General features: G+C 43.7%; 1 protein-coding gene across 12 annotated transcripts in view; it reads right to left on the reverse strand.

Moving 5' to 3' along the window:
• Positions 1-26,521, reverse strand: part of TENM4 (teneurin transmembrane protein 4) — an 892,306-nt gene that overhangs the window by 316,305 nt on the left and 549,480 nt on the right. For all 12 annotated transcript variants that reach the window (XM_067466483.1, XM_067466479.1, XM_067466482.1 and 9 more), the window contains one exon: positions 2,261-2,513. In XM_067466483.1, coding sequence (XP_067322584.1) covers positions 2,261-2,513 — 253 coding nt within the window. The remainder of the gene's footprint in view (positions 1-2,260; positions 2,514-26,521) is intronic.

Raw genomic sequence — 26,521 nt, forward strand, 5'->3', positions numbered from 1 at the left:
ACATGTTACAGCAAAATAAAACCAGCAAATACAGCAAATAAAACCTTTTGGACAATAGCCCAAAAGGGACCAGAAATAGTGGTGTAGGGACACTAGTAGAATCAGCATGTCCACCAACATTTTAGAGGTGCTTTCGCATGAGATAATCAAAGTCCTAGGGTTATGCTGGAGCAGGAGGAAGAAGAGGGATCAGATCTGTGCATGGCAGAACTAAGTTTACTCCTGAGATTTTAGCACATGGGGAGTTACTTTAAGTCTGGGGACAAATCTGACCTTCCTGGCTTCTCCAAAGGGACACGTCCCATTCCCCAGACACTGTCACTTTAGGATGTTTTAGCTTTTTATATAAAACTTTTCCTAGTATTAAACAATTCAAACTAATCAAATGGTTAGTTACTAGCAACTACTGTAAGCTGAACTATTATTGATTGATCCCAACCTTTACTTTCTAAATAAGTGGGACGTGGTTCTTGAGAATGCAACCCAAAGAGGCTCCTTAAACTTTGTGTAAGCATTCTGTCACTAACATAACTCATGTGTCTCATTGCTACACACCTTCTTCTGTGTGTTCCTAAGAGAACCATAGTGGTTTGCATTTAATATCTTGGAACAACCTAAATTTTAGGGTCAAAACATGTATCCCAATGAAATCAACTTGCAAATAATAATAATCAACTTTGCACAAAGCTCATCCATGTATGCAAATGAGCTAATACTTTTGGACTGTGACAAGGAAGATAATGTTCCAATTTGATGTTTTTTGTTTGTTTGTTATAATTTTAACAGTTTTAATGAAAACTGAAACATGAAACGGGACAAGGATTCCCCGATTGAATATGTCTACTATAGAATAGGTTTGTATTTGGATCTATCATAGACTGCTTTGTGCCACAACAAGCTACAGATTCCATAGGATAGAGCTATGACAGTTAAAGTGGTGTCAAATTGTTGTCGTTATGCAATGTGGATGGTCTCTATATGAATAAGTGTTCCAGGGTGGCCTTTCTTCCGGTGTATGTATGTATATATATATATATATATATATATATATATATATATATATATATTAGCAACCAAATGGTCATCCCCAGAAGGTTTCAAATTCTGGTTTAGAAGTTATACATCCAAATACATTTTTGTACATTTCAAATGGTTCTCCAATATGTCTGTAAGCAAACCATTGTATTGTAGGCCTCTCTATCAATAACCCTTCTCTTGTATTTAACCTAAAGTATTCGTTATACAATAATAACAAATTTTAGTAAGATGATAATTTCCCTTCCAAAGAGATTTAGCTTTTAAACCAGTGGTTCCCAAGCTTTTTTTGACCAGGGACCACTTGACCAGGGGCCACTTTGACCAGGGACCACTCTCCAACATTAGTACCAAAAGGGTTACGAATCAGTGTTTTGGTCAACTTTAGATTTGTTTGATTATTTGGGATGCTGATTCAGAAAATTGCATTGGACAGACCACATCAGCTCTAGTTTCTGATACAGAACATATGCCACCCAGTAGTCACACCTGCCCACCCACAGGAAATGATATTTAATAATCTAGAGCTGATGTGGTAGTAGTAATCTTTTGTGAGTAGTCAGCCTCTCCCTTCCTGAAATCCCCATTGTCTCACCCTATAAGAGGGTTTTACGAGACCAGTTGCTCTCATTGCCACGTATTTTTGAGGCAACAGTGTAGTAATGGTAAGGCCGCAGACCATATTTTTGTTCTTGCGGACCACTGGTGGTCCATAGACCACAGGTTGGGAACCACTGTTTTAAATAAAAGCTTCATATGGAGAACAACATAATGACATTCCACTGTTCAAATAGTGACCTTCTGATGAAGTGACTGTGAAAGCTTGAATCTGTGTTTATTTTAGGCATGCATCCCAAATATTATAACTATAATAATCTTTTGCTTCTCGGGGTTCACCAATCCTTCAGTCGTGCCAAACAGAAAATTAGGGAGACCCACTCTTCCTCTCCAATTTGATGTTTCAAGCATTGAAAGTTTCAGCTGTTGGAAAGTAAGTGGCAAAAGGGCAGGAGTACGGATTGCCATGGTGCATGACAAGAAATATATGTTGTTAGACAAAGCTGGGCAGAGCAGAGAACCTTTGCGCTTCATTGTGATAATATTCATACAGATCCTCTTTGAGGAATCATCACATTCATATTTCCAGGCTTTTCTATATTTTCATGTGGATGACAACCTAGAGAAAGCAGCATTTCTCATCCAAATGCAACAAGATAGGGATTACCTTGTCTCGAGGGGGATGTTACTGTTGAGTAACCAGTTGTCCTGAGCATGCGTAGACTCCTGCGTTCCGGGCTGCTGCTCTCCGGAAAGGGAGTGGTCGGTGGGCACAGGGCTAGGATTGCTGCGTGGGGTGAAGTTCCCTCGATTTAGGGAGTTGATGGAGGCCGCATGATGCTGGTTTGGGGTGTGAGTGTGGGAGAGCGGAGGCGGGGGAGTTCGGAGCCTGGAGTGGTTCTGGAGACTTGCTGGATGATCTGCGGGGAAAACAAAACCAACCAGGTATGAGTCCTGAGAATTAGGCTGTGTGGAAGTTTTTAAAGGACTATCTAAAACACATACATTTAGGGGTGCATCTATTTTTGGAAAATGTGAATTTCCATAATGGGATTCACAGCCTTTTTGGAAAGTAACTGGTTACTGGAAAGGCATGACCTTGTTAGAGAAGTCACAACATTTTGAAAAGTGATGTTCACCACCACTCTCAGCCCACAAGCGACTCAGGGCGGTTTACAGTCAACATCAAAGCATAAGAATACAATAAAAACAATTAAAATATTATAAAATCATGATGAAATCAATAAAAACATAAGTCATATGAGTCTCCTTATTAAAACATTGTCCAATTATATTTGTCTAGTCAGTCCATTTTCCTATGTCCGTTACGCTGCATTTGCAAACGCTTGCTCATAAAGCCAAATCTTAACTTTCTTCCAAAATGTTAAAAGGGAGGGTGAAGATCTAATGTCCCTAGGAAGGGCATTCCATAGCTGAGGGGCCACCACTGAGAAGGCCCTGTCTCTCATCCCTGCCAAACATAATTGCAACACAGGCAGGATCGAGAGAAGGGCCTCCCCAGATGATCTTAAGTCCTAGAAGGTTCATAAGGGGAGATGTGTTCAGACAGGTAAGTTTATTTATTTATTTATTTATTTATTTACTTCACTTGTATACCACTCTTCTCAGCCATCAGGCGACTCAGATCGGTTAACAACCAGTATCAGCAACACGGTACAAAAATCATTAGTCATTTAAAACAGTAATATCAATTAATTAGCATCAAAAATATCAAGACAATACAGCAATACAACAATACAGCAAAACAACAATCCATCACGTCTCATCAATAGAATCAGCATCTGATCTCATTGTCCATTAATCCATATTCCAGTAATCAATCAATTGCACTGTTTAGTTAAACGGCTGTTCGAAGAGCCAGGTCTTCACTCTCTTCCGGAATGCCAGATAGGAGGGGGCCGATCTGATGTCTGTAGGAAGGGCGTTCCACAGCCGGGGGGGTCACTACTGAGAAGGCCCTGTCTCTCATCCCTGCCAGGCGTGCTTGTGAGGCCGGCGGGACCGAGAGCAGGGCCTCCCCAGACTATCTTAACGTCCTAATTGGTTCATAGGAGGAGATGCGTTCGGACAGATAGGTCGGGCCAGAACCTATCTGTAAGTTGGGCCAGAATCATTTAGGGCTTTATAGGCTAAAGCCAGCACTTTGAATTGTTCCCAGTAGCAAACTGGCAGCCAGTGGAGCTGGCGCAACAGAGGAGTTGTATGCTCCCTGAGCGCTACTCCTGTTAGCAATTTGGCTGCCATCCGTTGGACCAACTGAAGCTTCCGGACAGTCTTCAAAGGCAACCCCACGTAGAAAGCGTTGCAGGAGTCTATACGGGATGTAACCAGAGCGTGGACTACTGTGGCATTTATGCAAGGCAACTAAAGTAGTTATCTCGGCTGTTAAACTGATGTACCTAGGTCTGTCTTTGACCTGCTAGGGACAAAGACATGCCAATGCATGACAACATATACTCAGCAGAGTTTCAGAAGTGTTCTTTGAAGTTGCCCCAAAACATTGACTCTCTCTTAAAATATATTTGCCTTTAAATTATGCTCTCAAGAGACAAAATAAACAGTCTACTTTAAAAGCAACAGTTGGTTTACTCACGAAACCTAATGTATACAGCATACAGGCACTTTGCTTATGAATCCAGTTACAATAGGATTTTAAGTAGTTTCTCTGTGTAGGTAACACAGGGCATCTTCCTTAGATTCAATAGTCCATAGTCCAAAACATGATAGCTCTGTGTTTTGAGAGTCTCAGGGCCCTTCCACACAGCAGAAAATCCCACAATATCTGTTTTGAACTGCGTTATCTGAGTCCACACTCAGATATTGTGGGATTTTCTACCTTGATATTCTGGGATATAGAGCTGTGTGGAAGGACCCCAAGAAGTCTCTAAGCATACTGTTACTGCATTGAAGTCTAAACCAAACTCAATGCTTCTGATGGAAACAGATGGCTTCTACTCTCTCTAAAGACCCTTCCACACAGCCCTATATTCCAGAATATCCACTGGGCTCGGAGATAGCATATTCCACTGCCAAAGAGTTGCAACCACCAGGAATCATAGAATCAAAGAGTTGGAAGAGACCTCATGGGCCATCCAGTCCAACCCCCTGCTAAGAAGCAGGAATATTGCATTCAAAGCACCCCTGACAGATGGCCATCCAACCTCTGTTTAAAAGCTTCCAAAGAAGGAGCCTCCACCACACTCCGGGGCAGAGAGTTCCACTGTTGAACAGCTCTCACAGTCAGGAAGTTCTTCCTCATGTTCAATCTCCTTTCTTGTAGTTTGAAGCCATTGCTCCATTGTGTCCTAGTCTCCAGGGAAGCCGAAAACAAGCTTGCTCCCTCCTCCCTGTGGCTTCCTCTCACATATTTATACATGGCTATCTCCTCTCGGCCTTCTCTTCTTCAGGGTAAACATGCCCAGCTCCTTAAGCCGCTCCTCATAGGGCTTGTTCTTCAGACCCTTGATCATTTTAGTCGCCCTCCTCTGGACACATTCCAGCTTGTCAATATCTCTCTTGAATTGTGGTGCCCAGAATTGGACACAATGTTCCAGGTGTGGTCTAACCAAAGCGGAATAGAGGGGTAGCATGACTTCCCTGGACCTAGACACTAGGCTCCTATTGATGCAGGCCAAAATCCCATTGGCTTTTTTTGCCGCCACATCACATTGTTGGCTCATGTTTAACTTGTTGTCCATGAGGACTCCAAGATCTTTTTCACACGTACTGCTCTCGAGCCAGGTATTGTCCCCCATTCTGTATCTTTGCATTTTGTTTTTCCTGCCAAAGTTGAGTATCTTGCATTTGAGTGTCAAATCCAGCTGTCAAATCTCTACATATTGGCTCTTAGCTGACTATTTTGAGTCTGATTTGGATTTGACTAATAATGATTATTCCTATTGTTAGCCAAACCCATGTCAGACTTTACTTACTTAAAAAAAGTTTTGTGGGTTTCACTTGCATAGTGGTTATAGTTACAAATAATACCTTTTGAATCAAAGAAGAAAAAATGTGTCATTTCTGCTCTCTGTTTACATATGATCTCCAATTTCTTCACTAAATGTAAGACAGCACATTTGTCCGACTCCTGCCAGTGTGACTTCCTGCCTCCAACCGGGACCTTTAATGCGCATTCCTTTCTGGATAGTCATTTACCCTTCCACATTTCCCCCTTCAACCTGAGCCCTTTAAACTGTATTCATACACACTTATGTCATGTTTCAGCATTGAAAATGTGATATTCCTTGACTAGGATCAAAACAGATTTCTGCCACTTTCCTCCCCACCTTCCCGCTTTCAAAATTCTCAGACAGGGAGCCCTTAACAAAACAAGCAATGAAATCTGAGTAGTGGAGAACTGCAAGGATTTTTGAGAATACATATATAGATACCCTCATCTTTATTTCTTTGATTGATATCCTGCCTTTCTCTCAGAACTATGATCCAAGAGCATTATAATTCTAAATGGAATGGATCAAAATAATGCAGTAAGTTATATTAAGAACAGACAAGCTATAATGTTGGGACACAATCTAGTTTCAAAGAGTTTTAACATCACCCCTTTAAAAATATTTAGTTATAATTTAAAATTATAGATTGAAAAGTGTAGCATTCCCTGTGCAAGTCCTCTCCTCAGTAGGAAGTCACTTACCAAAATAATCTATATAAATAAAAATGTAATGTTAGTTTGTGGGATTAAAGTAACTCAAAAACCACTGGACAAATTGACACCAAATTTGGACACAATACACATATGAGGCCAATGAGCGACCATTATTCACAAAAATACTGAAAAACACAGCAGAAGGGACTTTACAACACATGCGCAAAACCACACACACACACACACACATACACATTTACACAAATATATAGACACATAAAGGTAAAAGTTAAGGTTGTCCCCTGACATTAAGTCCAGTCATGTCTGACTCTGGGGTGTGGTGCTCATCTCCATTTCTAAGCTGAAGAGCCGGCGCTGTCCATAGACACCTCCAAGGTCATGTGGCCGGCATGACTGCACATATACATATATACACAGACTCAGGCATGTAGCTGGGGGGGGGGGCTTGGGGGACTTCAGCCACCTCCCCCCCCAAATTACTGGTACATTATTTAAACTGTTATGCACGGGGGGATTGGGGTAACGATACAAACTCAGACTCAGCCCCCCCGAACCAAACTCAGCCCCCCCCCCCCCCCCCAAAACAAAATCCTGGCTATGGGCCTGCACAGACTGGGCCACAGCAACATGTGGCAGGGGATGGCTAATAATATATTAATGTTATCTATCATGGACAACGATGGACAACGAATTCACTATGACGACTGACCATTGTTATTATATGATTGCATTTTGCTGTTATAACATTTTAATTGAATATGTAATATGATGTTTTTAATGATTGTTTTGTGATTTTATTGTTGGAAACCGGCCCGAGTCCCCAATAGAGGGGAGAAGAGCGGTATACAAAATTGCTAAATAAATAAATATCTTTGTGAAGGATGACCAAATCATGCCCATCTAGGTAACCCCTCTCTCTCAAGAGATGGTTTTACATTGTGGGTACAATATTCAGCTTCAGGCTTTGCAAAAGGGAATAAATAGCTTTCCAACCACATGAGAAATGGCTTCAGTAAATTCATAAAAAGAACAGTGGCCATACTTGGAGAGTTAAAGACCTAAACAGTAGGATTGTGAAGAAACCTTGGCCTGTTTCTGTGTCCCAGCTCTCCATAGGTGCCCCAATGGGTTTTTTGGGAGCCTTCCAAAATTGAAAGGACAGATATCTGTTTTCGCTCTGGGGTGCTGAAAGATCCATCAACCATAATGGGGGGGGGGGATGGTTTCCAGGCTCCCCTTCCCATCATAGGCATTTAAGCTGTTTCTACACTAGAGGAGAGCCACTCAGCTGCTTGCAGGCATGTGCTTTAAGGAGGCTTATCTGTTTCTTACTCTAGAGTTGGTGCTCGACTGCAGGCATGTGTGCGCGCATTTTGGGCTGCACACCACATACACACTCCACGAGGCAAGGCAAGTTCTGTTTCTTACTCTAGAGGAGGTACTCAGCTGCAGAAAGGTGCACACACTTTCTTGGCCTGCATGCCACATACACACACACACTTTCTCTCTTTGCAAAGTAAGGAGGCAGCTCATCAAAAGCAAGCAGGGAGCCGGGATTGGCTTCTGCTTGCTTTGGTGTCGAGCTGATTTTCGTACCGGGAGGGGGCTTCCCGTTAAGTGCTCCTGAGGTAGCAAAAGAATGGATGTAATGAAGGAAAACAGGATCTGCCACAACTCTACTAAACAATAACCTTTCCAAGGATCAGATTACAGATCCAGCATCTGTTCAGCATTTGATGATACCTGAATGTAGAAAGAAACAGTACCAACACAATCCTTATGCAGAATAGCAACATTGCATTTCAATGGCTTGTTGCTGTTGTCCAATCAGCAATGCCCCATAAACAGTGTGTAAGTAGAATGCACAATTTGTAACTCCATTTCTGCCACTGTTAGCAGAATACATGTGTTGTGCTGTGATTAACAGTTTGACTCATGTGCATAGTATAGCTTACATATACAGTTGACCTTTCCCATCCACAGATTCTAAACTCATGACATTCTAAACCATCCACATCTTGACAATATTTTAACAGAATTTCCAAAAGCAAACCCTGATATTGCCTTTTTACTTAATGGACACATACCATGTAGCTATATCTTTATATATAACAAAATCCATGGATTTTGGTACTCATGGGGCTCCTGGAACCACTTCTACAGCTGTCAGAAGAATACGCCTGTTGTGCTGTAGTTTATATATTTATGTATAAGTCTAGAAATTTTAATCCAAAAAATCAACAGAAAAAAATTCAGGTGGATTTATCCATGGGTCAATGTAATCAACATTCATTCTTTCCAAAAAGTAAGCCACTCTTCTCTGAGTAATGTGATGAAGACAAGAGCTTAGTTCATTTCAGGATAACTTAAAAAAAAGTTTGTTGTTGTTTATTCATTCAGTTGCTTCCAACTCTTTGTGATCTCATGGATGACCTCACTCAGCTGTCACAACCCCCAGTTCCTTCAAAGTAAGCCAGTCACTTCAAGGATACCATCCATCCCTCTTGCCCTTGGTCGGCCCCTCTTTCTTTTTCTTTCCATTTTCCCCAACATCATTGTCTTCTCCAAACTTTCCTGTCTTCTCATGATGTGGCCAAAGTACTTCATCTTTGCCTCTAATATTGTTTCTTCCCTCCAGTGAGCAGTCAGCTTTATTTCCTGTAGGATGGACTGGCTGGATCTTCTTGCGGTCCAAAGCATTTGAAGTGCTTGGCTTGACTCTGAAGGAGCTGGGGGTGGCCACAGCTGACAGGGAGCTCTGGCGTGGGCCGGTCCATGAGGTCACAAGAGTCGGAAGCAACTGAACAAATAAACAACAACAATAATACAATAGAAGCACCCTGAGACAAGGGTGACACTTTCCCCTTTCTGTAGAATGACCATCAACTTTTCAACAGGCCATATCAAAGTCCATAATTTTGATCCCAAAATCTGCCAGATCATGAGTTTGATTTATAAACAGGTTAATGAGTAACATGGATAATGTTGCCCACAGACATTTAGAATCATAGAATTATAGAATCAATGCAATCTACACATACAGTTGCCCCTCTGTATCCATGGATCCTGCATCCAGGGATTCAACCATCCATGGCATTTATTTATTTATTTATTTCGGTCATTTCTACCCTGCCTTTCTCACCCCCTGGGGGGACTCAAGGCGGCTTACATCTGGCACAATTTGATGCCCACAGTTACAATCAAATGCAATAGCAATAACACAATAGATTAAAACAGACAATTAATACAGTACAATACAACACAATACAATATCAACTAAAACCACTCTATAGCCCGCGTTCATCGTGTTCTAAAATCCGTCAATCTGTTTAGCATTGCCATAGTCCTTTCCAACTCTAGTCATCATTACCTTGTTACCCTGCCAGATTACCCAAATGCCTGGTCCCATATCCATGTCTTCAGCTTTCTCCTGAAGGAGAGGAGGGATGCTGACAACCTAATTTCCCCGGGGAGTGAATTCCACAGACGAGGGGCCACCACTGAGAAAGCCCTGTCTCTCGTCCCCAAAAAATGAATATTTTTTGAAAAATCTAGAAAGTAAATCTGGTCTTTGCCATTTTATATAAGGCCATTTTACTAACACCATTGTATATGATGGGACTTGAAAATTGAATTGGATTTTGGCATCCAATGGGGATCCTGGGACAAAACCCCAGTGGATACTGAGGGCCCATTGTATGTGTGTGTGTGTGTGTGTGTCCCTAACATTAAAAAGTAACCTGTCTGTATACATCTTATATCCGCTGACATCCAACCAAGATGGCTATGAGTAGCTCAAAGGAAAACCATCCACATAAGCGTTCAACAGATTGGTGCTATACTTTTTATTTGCTTTGTATCATTTCAAATTGTTTCTCTGAACGCAATACTGCAATCTGCTTCATTGTATTGCAGCGTGCAACTTTCCCTTTGTTCTGTTCACCTCTGCCTGATTTTATCTGTGCCTTTCGTAATTGTGTTGTGGGCAACCAGTAAACATAAAACAAAATTTGTAAAGAACCCAGCTGTTTCACATTATTTCCTCCCATCTTTTGGTATCCTGGTTCTGAGCCCGGATTCAACTACCCTGCTCACTTCACAGCCATTGGTAGATCTCCCATACCATAAACTGTGAAAAGCCATCGGTTTTGTTAATTAAAACGCCCTCAATAAGACTGATATCCATGGCCACAGCTTTCAGAATCGGAACTTTAAGTGCAAGTTATTTTCTTGCAAACTTTTTAGAGAATGATTGGCTTTTAGAGAGGCTGCCTTAAGAATCTAGGATTTAAGAATCATAGAATCATAGAATCATAGAATCAAACAGTTGGAAGAGACCTCATGGGCCATCCAGTCCAACCCCCTGCCAAGAAGCAGGAATATTGCATTCAAATCACCCCTGACAGATGGCCATCCAGCCTCTGTTTAAAAGCTTCCAAAGAAGGAGCCTCCAACAACACTCCGGGGCAGAGAGTTCCACTGCTGAATGGCTCTCACAGTCAGGAAGTTCTTCCTCATGTTCAGATGGAATCTCCTCTCTTGTAGTTTGAAGCCATTGTTCCATTGTGTCCTAGTCTCCAAGGAAGCAGTAAACAAGCTTGCTCCCTCCTCCCTGTGGCTTCCTCTCACATATTTATACATGGCTATCATATCCCCTCTCAGCCTTGTCTTCTTCAGGCTAAACATGCCCAGCTCCTTAAGCCACTCCTCATAGGGCTTGTTCTCCAGACCTTTTATCATTTTAGTCGCTCTCCTCTGGACACATTCCAGCTTGTCAATATCTCTCTTGAATTGTGGTGCCCAGAATTGGACACAATATTCCAGGTGTGGTCTAACCAGAGCAGAATAGCGCATGGGGAGCATGAGTTCCCTAGATCTAGACACTATGCTCCTATTGATGCAGGCCAAAATCCCATTGGCGTGCATCAATAGGAGCATAGTGTCTAGATCTAGGGACCTGTAGGGAAACATATTTTGAAAACAAATTGTTCTTATCCTTTTATATGCACAGCAAGACTTACACATTAAGATCTCGCATGCTTATTGCACTATTTTATTTTATTGTTATTCTATCTTATTTTTGGGTTAATTTAGTATATCCTAGTTTAGTGTGGGCTGCTGGGCGTCCATGACTCAGCGTTTGCTATCCTTTCCAGAGAATTAGTCAGCTAATCATTCTATACTGCCCTCTATGGTTCAACCAAACTATGCAAGTAACACCATTTAATATTGTTTAGAATCTGTGCTGGTAACTAGTGTTAATAACTGTTGCCTTCAATATCCGGGCCACTATCTGCCCGTGAACTGGGTCATCTCCTTCTGAGGTCGGCCAAGAAGAACGGGGGACCCGGCCACTGGGTGCCGGCTTGCTTTCCACGGACCTAGAGTACTGGGTTCCTATTGTTTGAACTGACTGACCTGATTGAAGGTTGATTGTGGATTTAATCCAGAAGGCACTAACTTTGCACTTTAGAACCATCATAGCACTATACCACTTTACATTGAGCACTTTAGATCTCTAATCTGCCAGAACTCTTGCCAGTAGCAAACCGGTCCCAAATCCCAAATCCATGATCAAGTGATTGATTGATTAATTGTGATTAACTGTGATCAATTGTGTCGCACTTTAAACAACTTCTCAGGGTTTGGCACAGTCACTTTGGAACTAAGCACAAATATTGTTGTTTATTAATTACCCTACTCCTATGCTACCATTAACTCCAACTTTGCTGCTATCGATACTAGTGCACTTTACCATTTTTAATACACTGGAAGGAGCAGACAATTACAAGGGGGGGGGGGGAACATCAAGTTCCAAATATATGTGACTACAATTATCATCAAGCATTGACATATGGAACAACAATAGATGGAAATGGGGGACATGTCCCCGGGGAAAGGGGTGAGCCCACGGGTGGGGGTGCCGCCATAGGGGTGGTGACAGGCAGAGGGAGATACGGGAAAGGGAGAGCAAATTATCTATTCCGGCCCAAAATTCACGATAATAGATTGGCAACCTTCAAAAATGCTAACAACCCAAGGAAAAATCAAATTCGGCCAAAAATCTATAACAGAACATTGGCAATTCCAAAAATTGAGACTACAATTCGGCCCGAAATTAGCAAAAACAGATTGGCAGCTCCAAAACATCCTCCTGACAAGATACAACTGAGGTCCCAGGATGGTGGACCCTCCAGGTTAAAGGTGGTGCTGTTCAATGCCAGGTCGGTAAACGGAAAAACTGCTATTATTCAAGATCTAATCCAAGAAGAACAGGCCGACCTGGCTTGTATAACGGAGACCTGGCTGGATGAAGGGGGAGGGGTTAACCTCTCCCAACTCTGTCCACTAGGCTACTCTGTTCAGCACCAACCAAGACTTGGAGGGCGGGGAGGAGGAGTCGCAGTGGTCTATAAGGAGTTTATCCCTCTGATCAGACGTCCCATCCCACAAACATCTTCGTTCGAATGTGCCGGCTTCAGGATAGGTGACCGGGACAGGATAGGGATTCTGTTAGTGTACCGACCACCCCGCTGCACTACAGTCTCCCTACCTGAGCTAGCGGGAGTGGTCTCGGACATGGCTTTGAGCTCCCAGAGGCTTTTAGTCCTGGGAGATTTCAATGTCCATGCCGAGGCCTCTCTCTCAGGAGCGGCTCAGGACTTCATGGCCGCCATGGCAACCATGGGCCTGTCCCAACTAATATCTGGTCCCACCCATAGTGCCGGGCACACTTTGGATTTGGTTTTTGCGCAGGGATGGGATGAAGGTGACGGGGTGGAGGAGCTGACCATCGCTCCATTGCCATGGACCGATCACCATCTGATCAGATTTAGACTAACTGTGCCTTCGAACCTCCGCAGGGGTGGTGGACCCATTAGAATGGTCCGCCCCAGGAGACTCATGGATCCAAATGGTTTTCTGACGGCTCTTGGGGATTTTTCCACCTCCTTGGCTGGTGACTCTGTCGATGCTCTGGTCTCTCGCTGGGACAGTGAGTTGACCAGGGCAATTGACACAATCGCTCCGGAACGTCCCCTCTCGAGTAACCGAGCTAAACCAGCCTCTTGGTTTACTGAGGAGCTGGCAGCGATGAAGCGAAAGAAGAGGAGACTAGAGTGCGTGTGGCGCCAGAATCCCACCAATCCAGCCCATACACACCTGAATGCCTTTTTAAGGTCCTACGGTGTGGCAATAGCGGCAGCTCAAAAAACATCTATTACAGCCAATATTGCATCCGCGAAGAATCGTCCGGCTGAGCTCTTCCGAGTTGTCAGGGGCCTGTTAAATCCGCCAAAATGCGAGGCCTCGGATAACTCGGTGGCCCGCTGTGAAGCATTTGCTCGATTCTTCACGGATAAAATTGAGCGGATTCGGTCAGGCTTTGACGTCATGTTAACGGCAGTCTCCGGGGATGTAACGAGAACATCTGCTTGTCCAGTTTTGTTGGATTCATTTCAATTGGTTCAGCTTGAGGATGTGGACAGGATCCTTGGAGAGGTGCGACCCACCACATGCATCCTAGACCCCTGCCCATCCTGGCTGGTCAAGGAAGCCAGAGGGGGTTTGGCGGAGTGGGTGAAGGTGATGGTTAATGCCTCCTTACAGGAAGGAAAATTTCCAGCGAGTCTAAAACAGGCTGTGATAAAACCGCTGTTGAAGAAACCATCACTGGATCCCACTCAATTCGACAACTTTCGGCCAGTTTCCAATCTCCCCTATTTGGGCAAAGTCATGGAACGTGTGGTGGCAGCACAACTCCAGGGGTTTCTGGTAGACACTGATTATCTAGACCCGGCACAGTCTGGCTTTAGGCCGGGACATGGAACTGAGACAGCCTTGGTCGCCTTGGTAGATGATCTGCGCAGGGAGCTAGACAGGGGGAGTGTGTCCCTGTTAGTTCTGCTGGACCTCTCAGCGGCCTTCGATACCGTCGATCACGGTATCCTTCTGGGGCGCCTCATGGAGATGGGGCTCGGAGGCACTGCCCTGCGGTGGCTCCGATCCTTCCTTGAGGGACGGACCCAGAAGGTGTTATTGGGTGACACCTGTTCGACTCCGCAACCGTTGTTGTGTGGAGTCCCACAGGGTTCAATTCTGTCCCCGATGTTATTTAACATCTACATGAAGCCGCTGGGGGAGATCATTCGGAGTTTCGGAATGAGATGTTATCTCTACGCAGATGATGTCCAAATCTGTCACTCCTTTCCACCTGTCACCAAGGAGGCTGTCCAGACCTTGAACCGGTGCTTGGCCGCTGTGTCGGACTGGATGAGAGCTAACAAATTGAAATTAAATCCAGACAAGACAGAGGTCCTACTGGTCAGTCGTAAGGCCGAACAGGGCATAGGGTTACAGCCTGTGTTAGACGGGGTTACACTCCCCCTGAAGACGCAGGTTCGCAGCTTGGGAGTGATCCTGGACTCACCGCTGAGCCTGGAACCCCAGGTCTCGGCGGTGGCCGGGAGAGCTTTTGCACAACTAAAACTTGTGCGCCAGCTGCGCCCGTACCTTGGGAAGTCGGACTTGGCCACGGTGGTCCACGCTCTTGTTACATCCCGATTGGATTACTGCAACGCACTCTACGTGGGGTTGCCTTTGAAGACTGCTCGGAAACTCCAACTGGTCCAGCGGGAGGCAGCCAGATTGCTCACCGGAGCGACATACAGGGAGCACACCACCCCCCTGTTGTGTCAGCTCCACTGGCTGCCGATCCAATTCCGAGCACAATTCAAAGTGCTGGTTTTGACCTACAAAACCCTATACGGTTCCGGCCCAGTGTATCTGTCCGAACGGATCTCCCTCTACGTCCCACCTCGAAACCTAAGATCTTCCGGGGAGGCCCTGCTCTCGACCCCGCCTTTATCACAAGTGAGATTGGCGGGGACGAGGAGCAGGGCCTTCTCGGTGGTGGCCCCCCACCTGTGGAACTCACTCCCCGGGGAGATTAGATCGGCAACGTCCCTCCTTTCATTTAGGAAAAAGTTGAAAACCTGGATATGGGACCAGGCATTTGGACATCAAGGCAGCTAAAGAAAGACCTGATGACGAGCTGGAATCTGATGAGACGGAATGGATTTACGAAACTTTGAATGCTGAGCTCAGGATTAGCCTACTATTGTGTTACTGTATTTTGTGTAGTGATGTTTTTAAATTTTTAATAGGTAATTGTTTAACTTGCTTATATATGTATGTATATGTGACAAGGCATCGAATTGTGCCTTCCTTGTAAGCCGCCCTGAGTCCCCCCCCGGGGGTGAGAAGGGCGGGGTAAAAGTGACGGAAATAAATAAATAAATAAATAAATAAATAAATAAATAAATAAAATTGCACTGCCCCCAGTTGCCTGTTTAAATAGGAAGATCTTCACTTGTTGGTGGAAAGACAGCAGAGAAGGGGCCAATTGAGCTTTTCTTGGAAGGGATTTCCACAGTCTGGTAGCATCCACACTACACTGCACTTTGATTCCACTCTAAATGCCATGACAACATCTTATGTAATTTGGGCTTTATAGTTTGAGGAGGCATATGACAGACAGAGGAATCTCCCAACTATTAATAGTCTAGCTTGCTGTTGACCTATGCAGCCAGTTGCATCTGTCAAGTAGGAAATTTAACTAATTTACGACAGCATAAAAAAACCTTCCAGCAGCGTGCATAAGAATGAGGAAGTACTCCATCAAAGGACTCGGTGTCACAAGTAGAAGTGGCAGTTCCCCCTGTGACCGGAATCAAAAAGCATACCCTCATGAAGCTGAAATGTTAAATTGCCTCTGTGTCTATATATGTTGTATGTCTATGGCATTGAATGTTTACCACGTGTATGTGCATTGTAATCTGTCCTGAGTCCCCTGCGGGGTGAGAAGGGCAGAATATAAATACTGTAAATAAATAAATAAATAAATAAGGTGCATCTACACTGTGGAATAAATGCAATTTGTTACCACTTCGCCTGCCACTGCTCAATACTATGGAATCATGGGAGTTGTAGTTTGGTGAGGCTTCAGCACTCTTTGACAGAGAAGGCAAAGGACTTTGAAAAACTACAGTTTGCCTTGTAAAACTACAATGCCAGGATTTCTTAGCATTGATTGAGTCATGGCACTTAAAGCAGAATCAAACTGTATTAATTCTACAGTGTAGATGCGCCCATAGTTCTGTAACTGTGCAGTGTGGAAGAGTCTCACCTTTTTGTATCTGCCCAAACTTACTTTTTTGGAGGCCAAGCTCTTAAAAAGCAAATCCGCGATGCAGCCCACCCCAAACAAGAAAGCAACCCATGAACTGATAGAAGAACATAATTATTTCTCCTCTCCCTCGCATGCTTTTTATCTTTTCCATCTTGAGCAATGATTAGGCTGTAATGCAACCCAGATCTGCCGCAATAAGAAAATAACATTTGTGCCGTATTAACTTTCCCGACGGTCCTCCTATGAAATGGCACTCTTCTGAGTTATATAGGAAATCAGATTAACAACCTACTTAGGCCTCCATTAAAGTAATGAATCAACACGGAGAGGTTACTTTTTTTATGTCAGCCATCCGCTTCCCGTTCTTTATTTTTACAACTACAAATAATTACACGGAACAGCTAGCACAACCTTTAGGGCCTTTTCTGGAGAGGCCGGCTCTCCTGTGGATGTTTGACAGAGCTTTCAAATACAGGAAAGATCACTCTGGCAGCGCAAAGGGAACAAAAATAGTGCATCCGATCCTTCCAGACAGACTCCGCTGCAAATGCGCTCTGTTATTCTGCTGTATGCTCCCCTCGGGACATACTATGGAAATTCAGAGCTAGGAAAACAAGAATTAAGTCTGTGCTTCAACAATGTAAGTAGAAAATGCCATGCGTTTGGAGAGTGCTTTCTAGGAGTGCATCTACACTATGGAATTAATGCAATTTGACACCACTTGGACTGCCCGGGCTCAATGTTATGGAGAAATTGAAGACGTAGTTTTGCAAGATGGCCATCTGTCGAGGGTGCTTTGAATGTCATTTTTCTGCTTCTTGGCAGGGGGTTGGCATTAGGAAGAATTGGGGCAGGGGCTTCTTGGCATTGGGAAGAATTTCCGGACTCTGAGAGCTGTTCGGCAGTGAAACTCTCAGCCCCGGAGTGTGGTGGAGGCTCCTTTTTTGGGGGCTTTTAAGCAGAGGCTGGATGGCCATCTGTCGGGGGTGCTTTGAATGTCATTTTTCTGCTTCTTGGCAGGGGGTTGGCATTAGGAAGAACTGGGACAGGGGCTTCTTGGCTTTGGGAAGAATTTCCTGACTGTGAGAGCTGTTCGGCAGTGAAACTCTCTGCCCCAAAGTGTGGTGGAGGCTCTTTTTTGGGGGGCTTTTAAGCAGAGGCTGGATGGCCATCTGTCGGGGGTGCTTTGAATGTGATTTTCCTGCTTCTTGGCAGAAAGGGATTGGACTACGGTGAGGTGGATCAGTAATTGGTTAAATGGACAAACCCAGAGGGTGCACACCAATGCTTCCTCTTCATCCTGGAAAGAAGTGACAAGTGGAGTGCCGCAGGGTTCCGTCCTGGGCCCGGTCCTGTTCAACGTCTTTATTAATGACTTAGATCAGGGGTCAGGAACCTTCGGCCCTCCAGGTGTGGTGGACTTCAACTCCCACAATTCCTTGAGGCTCGGCATTTGCCCCAAAGGCTTACCTTGGCTCAACGAGGTTTGTTTGGCTCTTTTTCATGGAGGACGGGCAGCAAAGGGGGAGAGACGAGCGTAACGTAGCTGTGCAGATGGCGAGGAAGGCCAAGGTAAGCCTTTGGGGCGAATGCCGAGCCTCAAGGAATTGTGGGAGTTGAAGTCCACCACACCTGGAGGGCCGAAGGTTCCCCATGCCTGACTTAGATGAAGGGTTAGAAGGCAGGATCATCAAGTTTGCAGACAACACCAAATTGGGAGGGATAGCCAATACTCCAGAGGACAGGAGCAGGATTCAAAACAATCTTGACAGATTAGAGAGATGAATGGCTAAAACTAACAAAATGAAGTTCAACAGTGACAAATGCAAGATACTCCACTTTGGCAGGAAAAACAAAATGCAAAGTTACAAAATGGGGGACAATGCCTGGCTCAAGAGCAGTACGTGTGAAAAAGATCTTGGAGTCCTCGTGGACAACAAGTTGAATATGAGCCAACAATGTGATGTGGCGGCAAAAAAGGCCAATGGGATTTTGGCCTGCATCAATAGGAGCATAGTGTCTAGATCTAGGGAAGTAATGCTACCCCTCTATTCCGCTTTGGTTAGACCACACCTGGAATATTGTGTCCAATTCTGGGCACCACAATTCAAGAGAGATATTGACAAGCTGGAATGTGTCCAGAGGAGGGCAACTGAAATGATCAAGGGTCTGGAGAACAAGCCCTATGAGGAATGGCTTAAGGAGCTGGGCATGTTTAGCCTGAAGAAGAGAAGGCTGAGAGGAGATATGATAGCCATGTATAAATATGTGAGAGGAAGCCACAGGGAGGAGGGAGCAAGCTTGTTTACTGCTTCCATGAAGATTAGGACAAGGAACAATGGCTTCAAACTACAAGAGAGGAGATTCCATATGAACATGAGGAAGAACTTCCTGACTGTGAGAGCCGTTCAGCAGTGGAACTCTCTGCCCCGGAGTGTGGTGGAGGCTCCTTCTTGGAAGCTTTTAAACAGAGGCTGGATGGCCATCTGTCAGGGGTGCTTTGAATGCAATATTCCTGCTTCTTGGCTGGGGGCTGGACTGGAGGGCCCATGAGGTCTCTCCCAAGTCTTTGATTCTATGATTCTATGAACACCACTTCCCAGAGTCAGACATGTCTAGGCTTAATGACTAGGGGAAACCTTTACCTTTACCTATGACGATGTAGACTCATATAATCCAGTTCAAAGCAGATAATCTGGATTAAGAAACAGGATTATATGGCAGTGCCCAATCAGCCTTTAATTGTCATGGTTCAATACTATGGAATAATGGGATTTGCAGTGTGGTGGGGCACCCCCGATCTTTAGCAAAGAAGGCTAAAGACTTTGTAAACGTACAGTTTCCACAACTCCATAGCATTGAGCCAAGGCAGTTAAAGTGCTATCAAAGTGTATCAATTTTATAGTGTAGATGCTCCTTTGGAGACGAATAGATTATGCCACTCTTTCTCTCTTATTTCTGCGTTCAAACTATGTTTTGCACTTTTAACTCATTCTGCAGCAAATGAAGTAAGCTGAGGACAATGGACAAAGGTGGGAGGATGAGAGACACACCAGGACATTTCAAAACCAGCTGACAATGGGAGGCAGCAGAGGATTCACTGGGATTTTTTTCCCTGCCAAATTGGAACATTTGGAGCATAAGAAGTAGGCAAAGTGACCCCACACTCAGCTTTAAATTGGCCTACTTGCTAGATCAAGTACAGGTTTCACATCACAAATCACACACAAATTTTCACGACTTGTCTTGTTACTTTAGTACCTGCTACCGGCACCAAATGATACCAAACAGAAGAGAAAGCCCCAACAAATTGCTATAATTTCAGTGCATGGCATAAACATATATTCTCTGTAACTCAAGAAGCCCATTTCCATTTCTTTCTCTTTTTATACTAAGAGCCAACTACCTTCGGGGAAGAGGAGGGAGGGCCGTTCCTTCATAAGAGCCTATAAATTAAGCAATAGAATGAATATCTTGACTGGAAGGTTTTATTAGGTCTAATGTAATACATGCAATTCAGTCAGCTGTAGGGGGGAAACCCATTCACAATCCCATTTCGAAAGGGAAGTGTACAACAACGTAATAAAAATGAATTAAATTAATAAGGACCGGGATTCGGAACACCTTGGAAAGCTGGATTTCATGGCACAGGATGAATGGTTGCCGACAAGGTCCAAATGAGTTTCACACTGGCTTTAACCTAGAGAGGTTCTAAATATCTTCAGAAAGTGTCAAACTGGATTGTTCTCAGAGTATCTTTGGGGTGCAATATAGATGCATGGGGTCCAAAAATATGCACACCTCAGGCTGTGATTCATCTCAATTTCTGGGTCAGTTGAAATGGAATGCAGGTGAGATCATAAAATCACAACGGTTGAAGGAATCACAAGAACGTTCCAATCCAAGCACATTCTGCCATGCAGGACTACACTATGAAAGCACTCCTGAAAGAAGCCCATCCAGTCTCTGTTTAAAGACCTCCAAAGATGGAGTGAAAAATGTGCTGTCATTCGCTGGGCCTGTGCAAGAGACTGTAGACAGGACGTATATTCTGTGTGCCCAACAGTACGCCGGGGCTGCCTCAGATGAGAAGCCTTAGGATTTCCTTAAACAGAGTCTTTAGATTGCTTAAAGGTTCAACAAAGTTTTTTTATTGTTGCTAAGGTCTTCAATAAATCACAACTATTTCAAAGCTTTCTTAACCAATTGGTGGCTCTCAATCTTGTCCACAGGGGACAGGCAACTATCTTCATAAACTGTCTCTTCGCTATCGGGGAAATCCTTAACCTCTATCTGGGCAGTCTGTCTTAGGCCTGGCTGGTGTGGGACCCCTACACCCAGTACCAACTACTTCTGGCTGCCGCGAGTGGCCCTTACCAAACAGAGTCCTTTGTACACTTTCAGTTCCCAGCAATGGCTGGCTGTAGCGCTGTGGGGCTGGATCTCTTCAGTAAAGGAGCTAAAGGCTTTAAATTCCCAGCAAAGGCTATGCTGAGACTGTATTCCCCAGCCAAGCTGTAAAAGATGAAGCTTTCTACAGGACGACCTGATTTACGTCCTGTATGAAGACTTTTCCATGTGGACAGAGCTAAAATGGCTCCTTTTCCCTCCCAAAACCCAACAGGGGGCGGAACTAGAGAACCTAATGATGACTGAGGGGTCATTGGCCCAATAACTGCAAATTAAGGAAAGCCACCTAATTGTAAAATGCATAGAACTTTAGAATACATGCAAACACTCAACAAAGGAAAGGTAAGTTGGAGCTCCTGGTACAGCCGTGCCAGAACAAAAAAGTTCTTCCTAAAGTATAGGTGGAATCTCAGTATAACTGAAATTTCGATGGGCTAGAGCAGGGGTCTTCAAGCTTTTTAAACAGAGGGCTAGGTCACAGTCCCTCAAACTGTTGGAAGGCCATACTATATTTGAAAAAAACACAAATGAATTCCTATGCACACTGCACATATTTCTTATTTGTAGTCCAAAAACCACTTTAAAACAATACAATAATTAAAATGAACAATTATAACAAATATAACATTATTAGTATTTAAATGGGAAGTGTGGGCCTACTTTTGGGTGATGAGATAGGATTGTTGCTGTTGTGTGCTTTCAAGTAATTTTAGACTTAGGTTTAGACTGAGCGAGGGCTAGGTAAATGACCTTGGAGGGCCACATCCAGCCCCCGGACCTTAGTTTGAGGACCCTTGGGCTAGAGTCATGGTGGAATTTGAAGCCAAGAGGGTGCTACGAAGGTGATTTTCCTGCTTCTTTGAAGAGGGTTGGATGGTCCACGAGGTCTCTTCCAACTCTATGGTTCTATGATGCTTAAAGATTCATAGAAATATAGAGTTAGAAGAGACCACAACAACCATCCATAGTTTTTATTATAGAACCAATTAGGAAATGATATTTATAATCCCGGAACAAAAATCATGTTACATAGTGCAATGTACTTGAGTAAGGATTTGAACTTAAATGTTCCAAGACCTACAATTTTAATCATCCTTAATCAACACAATTAATGGTGAAGGATTATGGGAGCTGTAGGTCAAAGTCATCTTGCAAGTGTAGTTACTAGGCATGGTTAGGTACCGTCGGAATCTTCGTAATTCGGAATAAAGTTGGAAAAATTATCTTTTTGAAGCGATTCCAAAGTTTTTAAGAAAACTGGAAGTCCCTTCGCCCTTCCGAAGCATTTTTTGCCATTTTTGTTACAACTCACGAAGTGAGTTTGAAATGATTCAGCTTTTTCCCAGCTTCCGGTCCCTAGCCTCAGCTCAAGCCAGAGAAGCCAGTTTTAAACCAGAGAAGGAAGGAATTTCCTCCACTTGTTTTTCCCTGTTTCTGGAGTAAAACAACTACTTTCAAAGTAAGATACAGTAAAGTAAAGATACAGAATGGGGAACAATGCTTGGCTCGAGAGCAGTACATGTGAAAAAGATCTTGGAGTCCTCGTGGTCAACAAGTTAAACATGAGCCAACAATGTGATGTCGTGGCAAAAAAAGCCAATGGGATTTTGGCCTGCATCAAGAGGAGCCTAGTGTCTAGATCTAGGGAAGTAGTGCTACCCTTCTATTCCGCTTTGGTTAGACCACACCTGGAATATTGTGTCCAATTCTGGGCACCACAATTGAAGAGAGATATTGACAAGCTGGAATGTGTCCAGAGGAAGGCAACTAAAATGATCAAGGGTCTGGAGAACAAACCCTATGAGGAGTGGCTTAAGGAGCTGGGCATATTTAGCCTGAAGAAGAGAAGGCTGAGAGGAGATATGATAGCCATGTGAGAGGAAGCCACAGGGAGGAGGGAGCAAGCTTGTTTTCTGCTTCCCTGGAGACTAGGATGTGGAACAATGGCTTCAAACTACAAGAAAGGAGATTCCATCTGAACATGAGGAAGAACTTCCTGACTGTGAGAGCCGTTCAGCAGTGGAACTCTCTGCCCCGGAGTGTGGTGGAGGCTCCTTCTTTGGAAGCTTTTAAACAGAGGCTGGATGGCCATCTGTCAGGGGTGATTTGAATGCAATATTCCTGCTTCTTGGCAGAATGGGGTTGGACTGGATGGCCCATGAGGTCTCTTCCAACTCTTTGATTCTATGATTCTATGTTTCTAAAGACCACCTATTGAAACAGGAAATAACACTTTCAAACCATTAACAAAAGGATTCAGAAACCTTGGAAGTTTCGAAAAGTTTTAAACATTTTCTGTGAAAATCGGAACTGACTTTAGAATCGAACCACCAGTGCCCCCTACATCCAAAACGAGTTTTGAACCATTTTTTTTTATCAACCAAGCCTAGTTACTCAAGACTATACTGTAAGTTTCCCATGTTTACACTGGGAAGGATGAAAACAGTGACTTAATAAATTCCAAGTTATGGGGGATGTTGATGGAAAAACGAATCCAGACATTGTTGCTGAATTGCTGGGTAGCAAGTGGCCAGATTATACTTTACTTTATGGAGTGACATTTTGAGAATACTCTGTTCCATAGCCACAGGAGGCCTGACCTTTCAGGAGAAGCATGAGATGTCCTTTGTTATCATCTGGTGGCTTCCACCTTACAGTATCAAGAGTTCTTTGTGAGCCACAGTACAGAGATAAGAAGGCTTTGATGCAAACTTACTCTATGAATATTTACTCAATACAGAGGTAGCTGTTGTGAAGGTAACCAGAAAAAGAGACCCCCAGCACCTCTTTACCTAATTGGTTTGATGGCGGAACCACTCTTTAAAAATCTCAGAGTTGGAAGAACCCACCAGGGCCATCCTGTTCTGCTACGGCTCAACCTTTGGAAATCTGAGATCGATCGTGCAGTATGGCACTACAACTCTCTAGTGGTGAGTTTTAAAGTCCCTCACAAAACTTGGAATTGTACAGGAAGAAACTACAGCAGTCAAACTGGTATCAAAGTACTATAACTGTATAGTGTGAAAGAGACGCCAAGTTTTGCTATGCCAAGTTTTGCTATTATGAAATGTCAGGATAGTGTTAGCAACCCGCAGAATATCTCAGCCTCTTTTACTTTTAATGTGATTAAAAACTCAGAAAATACGCACAAGTCTGTTGCATTAAGTAGAAAATAAAATATAGTTCAAATCTCTGTAGTTCAATAATACAAAGCAAAACAGGAGAGTCGTTCTCACCATTGTATAACAAACAATATCTCTTTAAAGAACAACATGCAAACACATAGCAAGTTTTATTTATTTACTGTATTTGTATACCGCCTTTCTCAGCCCATGGGCAACTCAAGGCGGTTAACAAGGCAAAATTCAATGCTTACAATGTCATAAATACAATTAAAAACATAACATATAATCAAAACTAAACAAATCAATAAAATATAAATTCATAGTGTCTCCTTGTTTAGTCATTCCATTTTCCTGTGTTAGTTACTCTGCATTTGCAAACGCTTGTTCAAAAAGCCACATCTTGACTTTTTTTTTAAATGTTAAAAGTGAGGTGGCCGATCTAATATCAATAGGGAGGGCGTTCCACAGCCAAGGGGCCACCACTGAGAAGGCCCTGTTTCTCATCTCTGCCAAACATACTTGTGATGAAGGCGGTAACGAGAGCAGGGCCTCCCCAGATGATCTTAAGGTCCTAGATGGTTCATAAGGGGAGATGTGTTCGGACATGTAAGTTGGGCCACAACCATTTAGGGCTTTATAGGTTAAAGCCAGCACTTTGAATTGTGCCTGGTAGCAAACTGCAAACATTACAGTCTCACTACTTTGTTATCAGTAGAATGTCCTTATCTGGCCGTAAATAAGCAGTTTTCCTTGGCACTCCAAATGGATTCAGTCTTCAGCTTCAGGATGATGCATAACCACTCCCAGCAACAGCCAAATGCTTCAGCTCTAACGGGCCATCAAGCTAAGCCAAAATGCAAAGCTCAAATCTCACAAACCGAATGCCTTGTTATATGCCGAAGCAGATAACACACCTAATTAATTTGTAGCAGCTGTAACAGAAATGGTTCGGATCCTCCCTGTTACCTAGAAAAAGCCTATTGTAAACCTCTAGTAGTAACATGAAAAAGGGAGAGGACCCAACAGACCTTCCGTCTTCATGAAAGCTCTATTGTTCAAAGACGGAACATAAACAACAAAGTGGGCACAAGAAACTGTTTGGACCCACCTAAAATCTTCCCTATGCAATTTATGTTTTACTTGACCATACAACTATTTCTCTTTGCTTTCCCTTCCCTTTACCACATTTTACAAATCGCATTAATGTACACAGGTGAGCTGACGTGGTGTGGTATAGTGTTTTGAAAACTGGACTAGGATTCTGGAAGATCAGGATGCAAATCTTCATGCACTCATGGAAACCAATGGGTGGCCTTGGGCAAATTGCATTCTTTCAGTCCCAGAAGTAATGGCAAACCCATTTTCAGACCTTTACCACAAATTGGGGCTAATTTTTTTCAGTGTGTGAAGCGACTTAAGAAACTGCAACTTGCTTCTAGTGTGAAAGAATTGGCCATCTTCAAGGACGTTGCCCAGGGGACGCCTGGCTGCTTTACCATTCTGTAGGCGGCCTCTTTCATGTCCTTGCATGGGAAGCTGGAGACAACAGATGGGGAGCTCACCCCACTCCCTAGATTCAAACTGCCAACCTTTCCATCAGTAGTCCAGGGTTTAATCCATAGCATCATTGGGAGCTCCTTAAAGCTGACTTTAAGGATGTGGTGGCAAAAAAAAAAAGCCTATGGCATTTTGGCCTGCATCAATAGGAGCATAGTGTCTAGATCTAGGGAAGTCATGCTACCCCTCTATTCCGCTTTGGTTAGACCACACCTGGAATATTGTGTCCAATTCTGGGCACCACAATTCAAGAGAGATATTGACAAGCTGGAATGTGTCCAGAGGAGGGTGACTAAAATGATCAAGGATCTGGAGAACAAGCCCTATGAGGAGCGGCTTAAGGAGCTGGGCATGTTTAGCCTGAAGAAGAGAAAGACGAGAGGAGATATGATAGCCATATATAAATATGTGAGAGGAAGCCACAGTGAGGAGAGAGGAGGCTTGTTTTCTGCTTCCTTGGAGACTAGGATGCGGAACAATGGCTTCAAACTACAAGAAAGGAGATTTCACCTGAACATGAGGAAGAACTTCCTGACTGTGAGAGCCGTTCAGCAGTGGAACTCTCTGCCCCGGAGTGTGGTGGAGGCTCCTTCTTTGGAAGCTTTTAAACAGAGGCTGGATGGCCATCTGTCAGGGGTGATTTGAATACAATATTCCTGCTTCTTGGCAGGGGGTTGGACTGGATGGCCCATGAGGTCTCTTCCAATTCTATGATTCTATTATTCTATGACTTAAAGGCACACAAAAACTATGACATACGTTCAAATGCATCTTGTAATCTGCCCTGTAAGAGTTTGATGAAAGAAAGAATTCAGGAGCTGAAACAGTTTAATCACAGGCCGAGGTCTCATCCACTTCATCTGGAATCAGTGAATGTTCCTCCTCATTGAAGTTGCCAAAGTTGTCCAAAAGGAAGTTGAGTTGGGAGGAACTTATTATCTGGCATTTTAAACAACTGTAAAGAAACAGTTGAAAACTCACACACTGCATACATCTAGCTGT

Source organism: Anolis sagrei, chromosome 3, assembly GCF_037176765.1.
Source record: "Anolis sagrei isolate rAnoSag1 chromosome 3, rAnoSag1.mat, whole genome shotgun sequence".
NCBI classification, from domain to species: Eukaryota; Metazoa; Chordata; class Lepidosauria; order Squamata; family Dactyloidae; genus Anolis; species Anolis sagrei.